The following is a 13,256-nucleotide window of genomic DNA, read 5'->3' as shown; positions in this document are numbered from 1 at the left end:
CTACTAAATTGAAAGAAAATATCCTTTGAAATTTAAATATAATTTCCTTATGTGTGTCCTGCTAATTTTTATATTAAAAAACTTTTGAAATGGATGTATTTTGTTTCTTTATTGGAGTTCAAAGTATTATAAAGCAAGAATGAAACTATTATAAACACCTTATTATTATGTTCTTACACTGCCAGCATAACAAATGATTTCATACTTTTGGCAAGATGGAATTCCTTGCTACAAGTTAAGATATAACCACGGTGGTTGTAAAAATGTATTTCCAGAATACTTTAAAGTTTATGACATTGCTCATAGTAAGGAATGATTCCTCTTTGGGGAACCTTAAATTACAGTGCTAAACAAAGTCACTGCCTTTCAAATAAAGGAGATAAATACAAGTCTAAACATTACTCTCACATATTTACCAAAGCTTAAAGACCAAGGTCAATTTTTTCTGTTCCGTAATTGCAAAGGAAAACTTCTGAAAGTAAAACTGAATGGACAAACAAACAAAAAACCCTTCTTGTTCACATATTTATTTACTAAATTCCTGCAGACTTAAGCTGTGGTAACACCCTGAATTGCAGAGCCAGATCCCTTCTGACAACCAACAAGTGACTTTAAATGGGAAACTGCTTACTTTTGGCTGGTGGTGGCCTTATCCAGTTTCCATGGAGACAGATATGTGGAAAATATCTAAAAGCAACTATTTTAAAAGACAGGATGTTAGCATCCTAACTCTGCCTTCAGTGAGTTGACATCTGTTTTCATCAAAAATAAGACGGGGTCTTCTGGAGAAGATCGTGGAAGAGTAAGACATGGAGATCACTTTCCTCCCAACAGATACATCAGAAATACATCTACACGTGGACCTGCTCCTATAGAACCCCCACTGATTGCTGGCAGAAGACCTCAGACCTCCCAAAAGGCAAGAAATTCCCCACATACCTGGATAGGGCAAAAGAAAAAAGAAAAAAAGGAGACAAAAGAATAGGGACTGGACCTGCACCAGTGGGAGGGAGCTGTGAAGGAGGAAAGGTTTCCACACACTAGAAGCCCCTTCACGGGCAGAGACTGCGGGTGGCGGAGGGGGGAAGCTTCAGAGCCATGGAGGAGAGTGCAGCAACAGTGGTGAGGAGGGCAAAGCAGGGAGATTGCCGCACAGAGAATCGGTGCCGACCAGCACTCACCAGCCCGAGAGGCTTCTCTGTTCACCCACGGGGATGGGCGGAGCTGCGAGCTGAGGCTCAGACTTTGGTCTGATCCCGGGAGAGTACTGGCAGTGGGAACACAGCCTGAAGGGGTTAGTGCACCATGGCTAGCCTGGAGGGAGTCTGGGAGAAGTCTGGAGCTGCCGAAGAGACAAGAGACATTTTCTTGCCTCTTTGTTTCCTGGTGCACGAGGAGAGGGGATTAAGAGCACTGCTTAAAGGAGCTCCAGAGACAGGCGCAAGCCGCGGCTATCAGCGCAGATCCCAGGAACGGGCATGAGACACAGGCTGCTGCTGCCGCCACCAAGAAGTCTGTGTGCGAGCACAGTTCACTATCTGCACCTCCTCTCTGGGGAGCCTGTGCAGCCTACCACTGCCAGGGTCCTGTGATCCAGGGACAAGTTCCCCGGGAGAACACACAGTGCACACCTCAGGCTGGTGCAAGGTCATGCCGGGCTCTGCCGCCACAGGCTCACCCTACATCTGTACCCCACCCTCCCACCAGCCTGAGTGAGTCAGAACCACCGAATCAGAGGCTCCTTTAACCCCATCCTGTCTGAGCGAAGAACAGATGCCCTCAGGTGGGCTACACGCAGACGCAGGGCCAAATCCAAAGCTGAAACACGGGAGCTCTGTGAACAAAGAAGAGAAAGGGAAATTTCTCCCAGCAGCCTCAGAAGCAGCAGATTAAAGCTCCACAATCAACTTGAAGTACCCTGAATCTGTGGAATACCTGAATAGACAACAAACGAATCATCCCAAATTGAGGAGGTTGACTTTGGGAGCAAGATATATTATTTTCTCCCCTTTTCCACTTTTTGTGAGTGTGTATGTGTATGCTACTGTGTGAGATTTTGTCTGTATAGCTTTGCTTTCACCATCTGTCCTACGGTTCTGACTGTCTGGGTTTTTTTTCTTTTTTTTTTTTTTACTTAAAAATATTTGTTTTCTTAATAATTATTTTTATTTTTGTAACTATTTTATTTTATCTTACTTTATTTTATTTTATCCTCTTTCTTTCTTTCTTTCCTTCTATTTTTCCTCCCTTTTATTCTGAGCCATGTGGACAGGCTCTTGGTGCTCCAGCCAGGCATCAGGGCTGTGCCTCTGAGGTGGGAGAGCCAACTTCAGGACACTGGTTCACAAGAGACCTCCATGCTCCAAGTAATATCAAATGACAAAAATCTCCCAGGTATCTCCATCTCAACACCAAGACCCAGCTTCACTCAACGACCAGCAAGCTACAGTGCGGCACACCCTATGCCAAACAACTAGCAAGACAGGAACAAAACCCCAACCATTAGCAGAGAGGCTGCCTAAAATCATAATAAGGCCACAGACACGCCAAAACACACCACCAGACATGGACCTGCCCACCAGAGAGACAAGATCCAGCCTCATCCACCAGAGCACAGGCACAGGTCCCTCAACCAGGAGACCTACACAACCCACTGAACCAACCTTAGCCACTGGGGACAGACACCAAAAGCAACGGGAACTACGAACCTGCAGCCTGCAAAAAGGAGAACCCAAACACAGTAACAGAAGCAAAATGAGAAGACAGAAAAACACACAGAAGATGAAGGAGCAAGGTAAAAACCAACGAGACCTAACAAATGAAGAGGAAACAGGCAGTCTACCTAAACAAGAATTCAGAATAATGATAGTAAAGATGATCCAAAATCTTGGAAATAGAATAGACAAAATGCAAGAAACATTTAACAAGGACCTAGAAGAGCTAAAGAGGAAACAAGCAATGATCAACAACACAATAAATGAAATTTAAAATAATCTAGATGGGATTAATAGCAGAATAACTGAGGCAGAAGAAAGGATAAGTGACCTGGAAGATAAAATAGTGGAAATAACTACTGTAGAGCAGAATAAAGAAAAAAGAATGAAAAGAACTGAGGACAGTCTCAGAGACCTCTGGGACAACATCAAATGCACCAACATTCGAATTATAGGGGTCCCAGAAGAAGAAGAGAAAAAGAAAGGGACTGAGAAATTATTTGAAGAGATTATAGTTGAAAACTTCCCTAATATGGGAAAGGAAATAGTTAAACAAGTACAGGAAGCACAGAGATTCCCATACAGGGTAAATCCAATGAGAAACATGCCAAGACACATATTAATCAAACTATCAAAAATTAAATACAAAGAAAACATATTGAAAGCAGCAAGGGAAAAATATCAAATAACACACAAGGGAATCCCCATAAGGTTAACAGCTGATCTTTCAGCAGAAACTCTGCAAGCCAGAAGGGAGTGGCAGGACATATTTAAAGTGATGAAGGAGAAAAACCTACAACAAAGATTACTCTACCCAGCAAGGATCTCATTCAGATTTATTATTATTATTATTATTTTTTGCAGTACACGGGCCTCGCACTGTTGTGGCCTCTCCCGTTGTGGAGCACAGACTCCAAACGTGCATGCTAAGCAGCCATGGCTCATGGGCCCAGCTGCTCCACAAAGTGTGGGACCTTCCCGGACCGGGGCACAAACCTGTGTCCCCTGCATTGGCAGGCGGACGCTCAACCACTGTGCCACCAGGGAAGCCCCTCTCATTCAGATTTGATGGAGAAGTTAAAACCTTTACAGACAAGCAAAAGCTGAGAGAGTTCAGCACCACCAAACCAGCTTTACAACAAATGCTAAAGGAACTTCTCTAGGCAAGAAAACAAGAGAAGGAAAAGACCTACAATAACAAACCCAAAACAATGAAGAAAATGGGAATAGGAACATACATATCGATAATTACCTTAAATGTAAATGCTCCCACCAAAGACACAGACTGGCTGAATGCATACAAAAAGAATACCGATATATATGCTGTCTACAAGAGACCTACTTCAGACCTAAGGACACATACAAACTGAAAGTGAGGGGATGGAAAAAGATGTTCCATGAATACGGAAATCAGAAGAAAGCTGGAGTGGCAATTCTCATATCAGACAAAATAGACTTTAAAATAAAGACTCTTACAAGAGACAAAGAAGGACACTACATAATGATGAAGGGATCTATCCAAGAAAAGCATAACAATTGTAAATATTTATGCACCCAACATAGGAGCACCTCAATACATAAGGCAAATACTAACAGCCATAAAAGGGGAAATCGACAGTAACACATTCATAGTAGGGGACTTTAACACCCCACTTTCACCAATGGACAGATCATCCAAAATGAAAATAAATAAGGAAACACAAGCTTTAAATGATACATTAAACAAGATGGACTTAATTGATATTTATAGGACATTTCATCCAAAAACAACAGAATAAACATTTTCCAAAGGTGCTCATGGAACATTCTCCAAGATAGATCATATATTGGGTTAAAAATGTAGCCTTGGTAAATTTAAGAAAATTGAAATCATATCAAGTATCTTTTCTGACCACAACGCTATCAGACTAGATATCAATTACAGGAAAAGATCTGTAAAAAATACAAACACATGGAGGCTAAACAATACACTACTTAATAACGAAGTGATCACTCAAGAAATCAAAGAGGAAATCAAAAAATACCTAGAAACAAATGACAATGGAGACATGATGACACAATACACATGGGATGCAGCAAAAGCAGTTCTAAGAGGGAAGTTTATAGCAATACAATCCTACCTTAAGAAACAGGAAACATCTCAAATAAACAACCTAACCTTGCATCTAAAGCAATTAGAGAAAGAAGAACCAAAAAACCCCAAAGTTAGCAGAAGGAAAGAAATCATAAAAATCAGATCAGAAATAAATGAAAAAGAAATGAAGGAAATGATAACAAAGACCAATAAAACTAAAGCTGGTTCTTTGAGAAGATAAACAAAATTGATAAACCATTAGCCGGACTCATCAAGAAAAATAGGGAGAAGACTCGAATCAATAGAATATGAAATGAAAATGGAGAAGTAAGAACTGACACTGCCGAAGTAAAAAGATGATGAGAGATTACTACAAGAAACCTTATGCCAATAAAATGGACAACCTGGAAGAAATGAACAAATTCTTCAAAATACACAACCTGCCGAGACTGAACCAGGAAGAAATAGAAAATATGAACAGACCAATCACAAGCACTGAAATTGAAACTGTGATTAAAAACCTTCCAACAAACAAAAGCCCAGGACCAGATGGCTTCACAGGCGAATTCTATCAAACATTTGGAGAAGAGGTAACACCTATCCTTCTCAAACTCTTCCAAAATACAGCAGAGGGAGGAACACTCCCAAACTCATTCTACAAGGCCACCATCACCCTGAAACTAACACCAGAAAAGAAGTCACAAAGAAAGAAAACTACAGGCCAATATCACAGATGAACCTAGTTGCAAAATTCCTCAACAAAATACTAGCAAACAGCATCCAACAGCACATTAAAAGGATCATACACCAAGATCAAGTGGGGTTTATGCCAAGAATGGAAGGATTCTTCAATATACGCAAATCAATCAACGTGATACACCATATTAACAAATCAAGGAGGAAAACCATAAGATCCTCTCAATAGATGCAGAGAAAGCTTTTGACAAAATTCAACACCCATTTATAATAACAAAAAAAAAAACCCTGCAGAAAGTTGGCATAGAGGGAGCTTTCCTCTACATAATAAAGGCCATATATGACAAACTCACAGCCAATATCATCCTCAATGGTGAAAAACTGAAAGCATTTCCACTAAGATCAGGAACAAGACAAGGTTGCCCACTCTCACCACTTTTATTCAACATAGTTTTGCAAGTTCTAGTCACATCAATCAGAGAAGAAAAAGAAATAAAAGGAATCCAAATTGGAAAAGAAGAAGTAAAACTGTCACTGTTTGCAGATGCCATGATACTATACATAGAGAATCCTAAAGATGTTACTAGAAAACTACTAGAGCTAAACAATGAATTCGGTAAAGTAGCTGGATACAAAATTAATGCACAGAAATCTCTCACATTCGTATACACTAATGATGAAAAATCTGAAAGTAAAATTAAGAAAACACTGCCATTTACTATTGCAACAAAAAGAATAAAATATCTAGGAATAAAACTACCTAAGGAGACAAAAGACCTGTATGCAGAAAATTATAAGACACTGTTGAAAGAAATTAGAGATGATACAAATAGATTGAGAGATATACCATGTTCTTGGATTGGAAGAATCAACATTGTGAAGATGACTCTACTACCCAAAGCAATCTACAGATTCAATGCAATCCCTATCAAACTACCACTGGCATTTTTCACAGAACTAGAAGAAAAGATTTCAAAATTTGGCCTTCCCTGGTGGTGCAGTGGTTGAGAGTCCGCCTGCCGATGCAGGGGACATGGGTTCATGCCCCGGTCTGGGAGAATCCCACATGCCACAGAGTGACTGGGCTTGTGAGCCATGGCTGCTGGGCCTGTGCATCCGGAGCCTGTGCTCCACAATGGGAAAGGCCACAACAGTGAGAGGCCCACGTACTGCAAAAATATATATATATATATATTTCACAATTTGTATGGAAACCCAAAAGACCCCAAATAGCCAAAGCAATCTTGAGAACGAAAAATGGGGCTGGAGGAATCAGACTCCCTGACTTCAGACTATACTACAAAGCTACAGTAATCAAGACAGTATGGTACTGGCACAAGAACAGAAATATAGATCAATGGAACAGGATAGAATGCCCAGAGATAAACTCACGCACATGTGGTCACCTTATCTTTGATAAAGGAGGCAAGAATATACAGTGGAGAAAAGACAGCCTCTTCAATAAGTGGTGCTGAGAAAACTGTACAGGTACAAGTAAAAGTATGAAATTAGAACACTCCCTAACACCATACACAAAAATAAACTCAAAATGTATTGAAGAACTAAATGTAAGGCCAGACACTATAAAACTCTTAGAGGAAAACCTAGGTGGCACATTCTATGACATAAATCACAGCAAGATCCTTTTTGACCCACCTCCTAGAGAAATGGAAATAAAAACAAAAATAAACAATTGGGACCTAATGAAACTTAAAAGCTTTTGCACAGTGAAGGAAACCATAAACAAGACCAAAAGACAACCCTCAGAATGGGAGAAAATATTTTCAAATGAAGCAACTGACAAAGGATTAAACTCATAAATTTATAAGCAACTCATGCAGCTCAATAACAAAAAAAACAAACAACCCAATCCAAAAATAGGCAGAAGACCTAAATAGACATTTCTCCAAAGAAGATATACAGATTGCCAACAAAGACATGAAAGAATGCTCAACGTCATCAATCATTAGAGAAATGCAAATCAAAACTGCAATGAGATATCATCTCTCACCAGTCAGAATGGCCATCATCAAAAAATCTAGAAACAATAAATGCTGGAGAGGGTGTGGAGAAAAGGGAACCCTCTTGCACTGTTGGTGGGAATGTAAGTTGATACAGCCACTATGGAGAACAGTGTGGAGGTTTCTTTAAAAACTACAAATAGAACTACCATATGACCCAGGAATCCCACTACTGGTCATATACCCTGAGAAAACCATAATTCAAAACGAGTCATGTACCAAAATGTTCATTGCAGCTCTATTTACAATAGCCGGGATATGGAAGCAACCTAAATGTCCATCGACAGATGAATTGATAAAGAAGATGTGGCACATATATACATTGGAATATTATTCAGCCATATAAAGTAATGAAATTGAGTTATTTGTGGTGAGGTGGATGGACCTAGAGTCTGTCTTACAGAGCGAAGTATGTCAGAAAGAGGAAAACAAATATCATATGCTAACACATATGTATGGAATCTAAGAAAAAGAAAAAGAGGTCATGAAGAACCTAGGGGTAAGACGGGAATAAAGACACAGACCTACTAAAGCATGGACTTTAGGATATGGGGAGGGGGAGGGGGAGGCTGTGATGAGGTGAGAGAGTGGCATGGACATATATACACTACCAAGCGTAAAGTGGATAGCTAGTGGGAAGCAGCCCTGTAGCACAGGGAGATCAGCTAGGTGGTTTGTGACCACCTAGAGGGGTGGGATAGGGAAGGTGGGAGGGAGGGAGAGGTAGGAGGGAAGATATATCAGAACATGTGTATATGTATAACTGATTCACTTTGTTATAAAGCAGAAACTAACACACTATTGTAAAGCAATTATACTCCAATAAAGATATTAAAATAAATAAATAAATAAGATGGGAATCTTCAGACCCTAAGCTGAGAATGAAATCAGTGGTTCATTTCCATTGCTGGAAACCAAAATCGATCTTTGAGCATACAAGGTGACTAAAGTACATACATTATCTTTTGGTAGGAGTCTTTATGTGTTATTGCTTAGGTAGAACCTGTGCAGGCAACTAAGGTTTGGATTTAACTCTATAGTTAAGATTTGATTGTTATGTTAAATAAATGCTTTAAAAATCCGCATATACCAATCTCCTCTTAAATAGTAATATGTCAAAATAACTTTTTTCGATAGAAAATATATTGTTTGAGTCACTATCAAAGGGGGCCCTGTGGGCTACTGATGGTCTGCCAATCTATTTTTGGAGATACTAGTTCTTTAGAAAGAATCCATATATTGTGTTTGAGAAAACCTACAATATAAATGTATAAGATTTCTCTTTTTTTCTGCTGTTATTTTATTTGGTATGATAAAAACAAACAAAAACCACCCTTTTAGACTTGTGACATTGAAGGAATCATTACCTTCTCTAGAATCAGTTTCTTCATCAGTAAAATTCAGGTAGCTTATGGGACTATTGTGATAAAGGAAATAAAGTATGTGAAATGTTTATAAAGTGCTATACTAGTGTAATGCTAGTGGTGATGGTATTTGCTCTCGAACAATAGTTGTGCTGGTAGACTCACTACCTCAGAAAGTATCTTGGGTGTTATATAAGGTCTGATTTCCTCACCTATAGGATAGTACCTGCTTTATAAGTTTATTGTCGAGAAAAAAGTGAGCTAATGCACATGAAAGAGTAACCATAGTGCCTGGCACATACAAGTCATAGGTATTAGTAATTTTATTCTTAGTATTATAATTTTTATATATATAAATATCATCTGCAGTTTTAAATTATGTGTGAGTCATCATTCTGTGCAAAATTTTTAATTCTTCCATGAAAACTTTAAAGATAGGGTGCTGTCGCTTGTGATAATTATTCTGATAAGATACAGTAGCTTTCTAATACTGCCCTGTATATGAATCTTAAGTTGACTGAATATTAACTTATGCAAGAAAGTTTTTGTGAGGATTAATTCAAACCATCAGGAGTAGTAAAAGCAATTCTAAGTTAACTAGAGGCTTATCAAGTTATATGAAGAGCAAGGTTTTAAGAGTATCTGAATTAATGTTATAGTGATGGCTGCCACAACCAGGGTAGGTCACTTTTGAAGGATGCATTGGTGCTGTAGCAGACAGTGAGGTATGTCAGAAAGGGCTGCTACCTTTCCCCTTGACAGGTAGAATCATGCTGGGCATCAACTAGAAGGTCCTGGGCCAACACTGCCCTTTGGTGTTTGACATAGGGAGTGGCAACTTCTGGGGGGTAACAGTAGGGAATTATCAAGACCAAAAATCTGTCTTGAGGAACTTTCCCTTACCTTCTCCACTCAAACCTGTGGCTTCCTACTATTTACTTATTAAATCTAACTCATCCTGCTGAGCCCTAATGTATACAAATTCATTTCTCTCTCTTCTTGATAAGTTTGGCCCCTCCAATCTGATCTCTCTCCAGCTGTATATTCAGAAGCAGGCCTCTGACTCTGTACTAATGCAATATGTGCTTCCTGGTCCAAAGTGTCAGATCCTTCAGGACAAGGACCATAATGAGAGTGTTCAGCATGGTTCTGGGCATGATACAAGCACTTAAGCATTCATAGAATGCATCTTTCCTTGTAAGTCTGTTGTTTACAAAATTCAATTTATACACGCAACTAATATATAATTTAGTCATTCTATGAAAAAATAATATAAATAAAATGAAAGAACAGTAACATAATTAGAAGTAGCCTTTTGAAAGAGAACAGAGTAATGTGTTTCTTCTGGATTGTAGAATGAAAAATTGTAACGTTCAGTCATGCTATTTGGAGTAAAATTTAAATTCTTATTTAGTCCTGTTGAGTGAATATTGCTACCCTCACAAATTCTTCCTGGGAGTCAGCTATACATAGTTAACAATGTGCTTATAATGATTTTCTCATTTTATGCAGCTTCCTCCAGCTTTGCACCACAATTTGAAAAGAAGGGTTATAGAGAGATTCAAGAAATCCCTCTTCAGCCAGCAGAGTAACCCTTGTAATTTGAAATCTGAAATTAAAAAGGTATAGTATTCTATATATAGGAATTCTTCTTTGACTAACAAAAAAACATCATGAGAATTAAATTTTATACCTCCTCTGCTTGTATCCTCTATTTAAAGCTCTGCCCTCTACTAAAGGATATTATCAATGTTTGTCTTAGTCTATTTGGGCTGCTATAGTAAAAATACCATAAAGTGTGGAGTTTATAAACAGCAAGAATTTATTGTTTATGGTTCTGGAAGCTGGCAGTTCAAGATCGGGGTACCAACATGGTCGGGTCTGGTAAAGACCCTCTTCCAGGTTGCAGACTGCCAACTTCTTGCTGTATCCCTACATGGCAGAGGAGGCAAGGGAGCTCTTCCAGGCCTCTTTTATAAGGGTACTTTTTATAAGAACATTTATATAAGGGCTTTATCGTTATGGCCTAATTACCTCCCAAAGGTCCCACCTTGGAGGTTAGTTTCAATATACAAATTTTGGGGGACACAAACATTGAGACCATAGCACTGCTTAAGATACTAAGTCGAGGATATGTTTTTACATCTAATTTTCTCACATTTATTTCTGAAGCCATTGTTCTAAGAAGACTAATAGAAAGTTCTTTCAGTATTATTGCATGTTTTCCTAAGAAGAAATGTTATTAAATATATTTAATTTAAATAAATATATATGTCCTTTTTAGAGAATTCTATTCCAACGTTTGTTAGAATATTCTTCAATGAGCCCCTAAATTGAGATTTGCAACTCTGAAAAAGTCAGTTAACCATCTGAGGCCATGATTTTTATCACCTATGAGGGTGGAACGAACAATTTCTAAGGTTCTTTTCATCTTCAACATTCTATGGTCTCCTAGACTTTGGGTGCTGGTAAATAGTTCTATTCTTACATAAGGAAACTAAATCACAAAAAGATTAAATCAACTAGACAGAAAGAAAATTGTTTATTTCTGGTTAACACAACTTGGCAATAGGAAATCCGTTTGACCTGGTCAGTAGCCATTTTGAGGTGGTCACAGGCTCCCATTCTCCTGTCCCAGAAAGACACAAGACCCAAACAGCTTGGGCCCAGTTGTGTAAAGATGCTTGATCCCACTCCAATTTTGTGTATTTTTTAAAAGCTTCAGCATATACTTAAACTTTGGCACAAGCATGCTGCCAATGAACTTTTTCTTTAAGGTTTCTTTTTCTTTTACTGTATCCAATCTGTAGTATAAATTAACTCATAATTTGGGCAATGTTGGAAGACAGAGGGAACCAAAAGTGCCCACTGAACTGAGAAGGTATCTTGAGACAGAAAATCGAGGCAGGCAGCTCCATGTAATCAATGGACCAGTTTATTACAGGATAAGTTACAGGGTGGGATCTGGATCTGGTGGACAATGACCCAGAAGCATTCACAGCTGCACTCCACACCTCTGAGAGGGGACATTGGGACAGTTTTATAGTTAACCAAGGAGTTGGGGGGCCGCTCGGAAATAGGACGTGCCTTCCTAAGTCAAGTTTTATGAATGGGTAACTGGGCACTGGGAATACGTCAGCAAAGGTCTTCATCATTGTTTAGGGACTAACAGAGCATGGAGGCCACCTGGTCCTAATGATTATTAAACAATGTCTCTTAACTACAAAGCTCCTAATGACAGAGAGGTGATTTATTGTGTGGTACAGTCCTGGATAGGGTCAGCGGGAGGACAGGAGGAGCTGTATGGGCCCAAGGTAGCATCAGTTATGCTAACGGTCATATACGTTCTTTGATAAGAAATGCAAACAGTATGTTTTTGCTTTTTTGCCTTACATCAGTGGTGTCTGCACATACACAAACAGGAGATGGGGAAAAAAACGCATAGCTGCAGGTAAACAAAACATAAACCCTACCTCATCTGAGATTAGAGATTTTATGGGTTGTCTTGGCAAATAAGGCCGTGAAACAAAGCTAGGGGAGATCAAAACAGAAGTGGAAGAGACTTCAGATATTTATTGTAGGATATTCACATATTGCATCATGAATACCAATAAATAGATTTTAAAGACAGAAGCTCAAGTCTCCCATGAAAACGTTACATATTGATAAGTTTTATATTCTTATTAAAATGATATTCAGAATAATCCAGTTTGTACACACATTTATTTTAACAGAAATCCTAGCTTTATGAGAGGAAGGAGGCTGCTGCAAACTGAGATGTGAAGGGGGCTGCGACCTGTCCCTGCTCCGTGTTTCCAGCAGTGCCTGTCCTTAGCGCAAATCATCATCTCTTTTGTGACTTAGGTTTTCAGTTTGGCCTCCTTCCTTGGTGTCTTTCTTTTCCTCCTTTTGTTTAGCTGTGCCACCAATTCCCAACCTTGTGTTCTTCCTCTGCTGTGGTGGCATCTCTCACAGGAGCATCTCATCTCTGTTCTTAGTCTGGGGCATATGGGGACCGAAGGGGCCATAGATTCATCCTCCTTTCAACTGGGTTAAGACGCAGATTAAATTATCCTATGAAGAATGCTATGGTCTCCTCATCTGATATTATAAGCCTGTGGTGGTTCTTATGCTTATGAAGTGTACCCTATAATCGGGGGCAGGCCTCGCCTCCTATGAGCTAAAGAAATTGGAAGCCTGGGATATTAACCAGCTCCTCCATTAACACTTTTCTTAATTTTCCTTGTGCAGAATTAATCTCCCCCTCTATGCTTCAATCACTTTTTCACTCATATCTTTGTGTTTTAAATAGCTTTTTATTCAAAAGATATTTAGTTCACATGTCTGTTTACTTAAGGGTAGTGAGTTTATCTTGTTCATCTTTGAT

The 13,256-nt window shown here is 39.1% G+C and overlaps 1 protein-coding gene across 1 annotated transcript in view; it reads left to right on the top strand.

Moving 5' to 3' along the window:
* The window catches only part of NEK10 (NIMA related kinase 10), a 309,256-nt gene that overhangs the window by 261,635 nt on the left and 34,365 nt on the right, over positions 1-13,256 (top strand). The window contains exon 33 of the mRNA XM_067753539.1: positions 10,382-10,492. Within this exon, the coding sequence (XP_067609640.1) occupies positions 10,382-10,492 (111 nt within the window). The remainder of the gene's footprint in view (positions 1-10,381; positions 10,493-13,256) is intronic.

Source organism: Pseudorca crassidens, chromosome 10, assembly GCF_039906515.1.
Source record: "Pseudorca crassidens isolate mPseCra1 chromosome 10, mPseCra1.hap1, whole genome shotgun sequence".
Lineage (NCBI taxonomy): Eukaryota > Metazoa > Chordata > Mammalia > Artiodactyla > Delphinidae > Pseudorca > Pseudorca crassidens.
This window is presented reverse-complemented; position numbering and strand designations above follow the sequence as displayed.